The sequence below is a fragment of the Aptenodytes forsteri genome, unplaced genomic scaffold (assembly GCF_000699145.1).
Source record: "Aptenodytes forsteri isolate BGI_AS27 unplaced genomic scaffold, ASM69914v1 Scaffold15, whole genome shotgun sequence".
In the NCBI taxonomy this organism is placed as follows: domain Eukaryota; kingdom Metazoa; phylum Chordata; class Aves; order Sphenisciformes; family Spheniscidae; genus Aptenodytes; species Aptenodytes forsteri.
In genome coordinates, this window is record NW_008795129.1 from 12,400,811 (window position 1) to 12,402,415 (window position 1,605).

At 55.5% G+C, this 1,605-nt stretch overlaps 1 protein-coding gene across 1 annotated transcript in view; it reads left to right on the forward strand.

The window, feature by feature from the left end:
- Positions 1-6: 6 nt before the first annotated feature.
- Positions 7-1,605, forward strand: part of TRIM8 (tripartite motif containing 8) — a 30,585-nt gene continuing 28,986 nt past the window's right edge. The window contains exons 1-2 of the mRNA XM_009277822.1: positions 7-426; positions 715-1,371. Of these exons, the coding sequence (XP_009276097.1) occupies positions 802-1,371 (570 nt within the window). The 5' untranslated portion in view covers positions 7-426; positions 715-801. The remainder of the gene's footprint in view (positions 427-714; positions 1,372-1,605) is intronic.

A 1,605-nucleotide genomic window follows, 5' to 3' on the forward strand; every position in this document is an offset into this window, starting at 1 on the left:
TTTTTTCCCCTCTTCCTTTTTTTCTTTGCTGCTCCGCCGGGTTAGAAGCAAATCTCGGGGGCCGCGGAGAGAATTCGTTTTTTCGCCATCGTCATCGTTGCTATTATTTGTTTTTTTTTTTTTAACCTTCCTCCTTTTCCCATTTTGGATCTTAACCCTTTGATCTGTTTCCTTTAAAAGACTCTGATTCCCAACTCCCATCAGGGGGAGAGGGAGGAGAAATACAGGGGAGAAAAAAAAAACCCTGAGCGAGTCGTGCTCTCAGCTGTTAGCCAGGTTGGTGGGGGACAAAAGTCCCTTTAAAATATTGAATGTCAGTTGCAAACCTAAGAAAAGAAAAATCCGATCCGGAGCGCTAAATTTAGGAGCTTTATATGGAACTTGGACTCTGCTGCTGGATTTTGTATGGATTTTTTTCAACCTTTGGTAAGTTTCGATTCACCTTTGGGGTAAAAAGAAACAAATGGCTTTTAGGGGTGGTTAAGGCTTCAGGCTGTAAATCCTACAATGTCATGTTGGGGTTTTTTAACCGTTTGTGTTGCTTTTTTAACGAAGTGACAGGGACGTCGCGTTTTCTTGCTGGAGATTGCTAGCGTGCTGCTCTGTGGTTTATTTTATCCCCGATTTTAAAATCTGCTGCGGTTTATTATATATCGCGCGTGCTGCAGGGAGGGGGGGAGCCCAGCTGTTCACCCCCAGGCTTCCCCGTTGCAGGGAGGACAGACCCCAGCGTCCGCCCCTAGACTGCACTGAGCGACCGAAGCGGGTGGGGGGAAACGTCGCCAGAGGCTGCCGGCAGAGATGGCTGAGAATTGGAAGAACTGCTTCGAAGAGGAGCTCATCTGCCCCATTTGCCTGCACGTCTTTGTGGAGCCGGTCCAGCTGCCCTGCAAGCACAACTTCTGCCGGGGCTGCATCGGGGAGGCGTGGGCCAAGGAGTCGGGCTTGGTGCGGTGCCCGGAGTGCAACCAGGCCTACAACCAGAAGCCCAACCTGGAGAAGAACCTGAAGCTCACCAACATCGTGGAGAAGTTCAACTCCCTCAACCTGGAGAAACCCCCCTCCGTCTTGCACTGCGTCTTTTGCCGCCGGGGCCCGCCACTGCCGGCCCAGAAGATCTGTTTGAGGTGTGAGGCCCCGTGTTGCCAGTCCCATGTCCAGACCCACCTGCAGCAACCCTCCACGGCCCGGGGCCATCTCCTGGTGGAGGCGGACGATGTGCGGGCCTGGAGCTGCCCCCAGCACAACGCCTACCGCCTGTACCACTGCGAGGCCGAGCAGGTGGCCGTCTGCCAGTTCTGCTGCTACTACAGCGGGGCCCACCAGGGACACTCGGTCTGCGACGTGGAGATCCGCCGCAATGAGATCAGGGTAAGTCGGACCTTCGTGGAGACGTGGGTTTGTCCAGCCCAGGGGGGCTGCTGCTCTCCCTGGCCACCCTCTTCCCTGCCGTGATTGTTCCCCAAAGGGCTGTGTTTGTGTAGGGCCTACACAAAATCCACCCCGGTTCTGTTCCTCCTCCACCCGGTCCCCCTGTGGCGGACATGTTAGGTGGCTGCTCCAGCTGAGCAGTGACGGAGTCAGTGGGTGCCGGGGGGGGGGGGC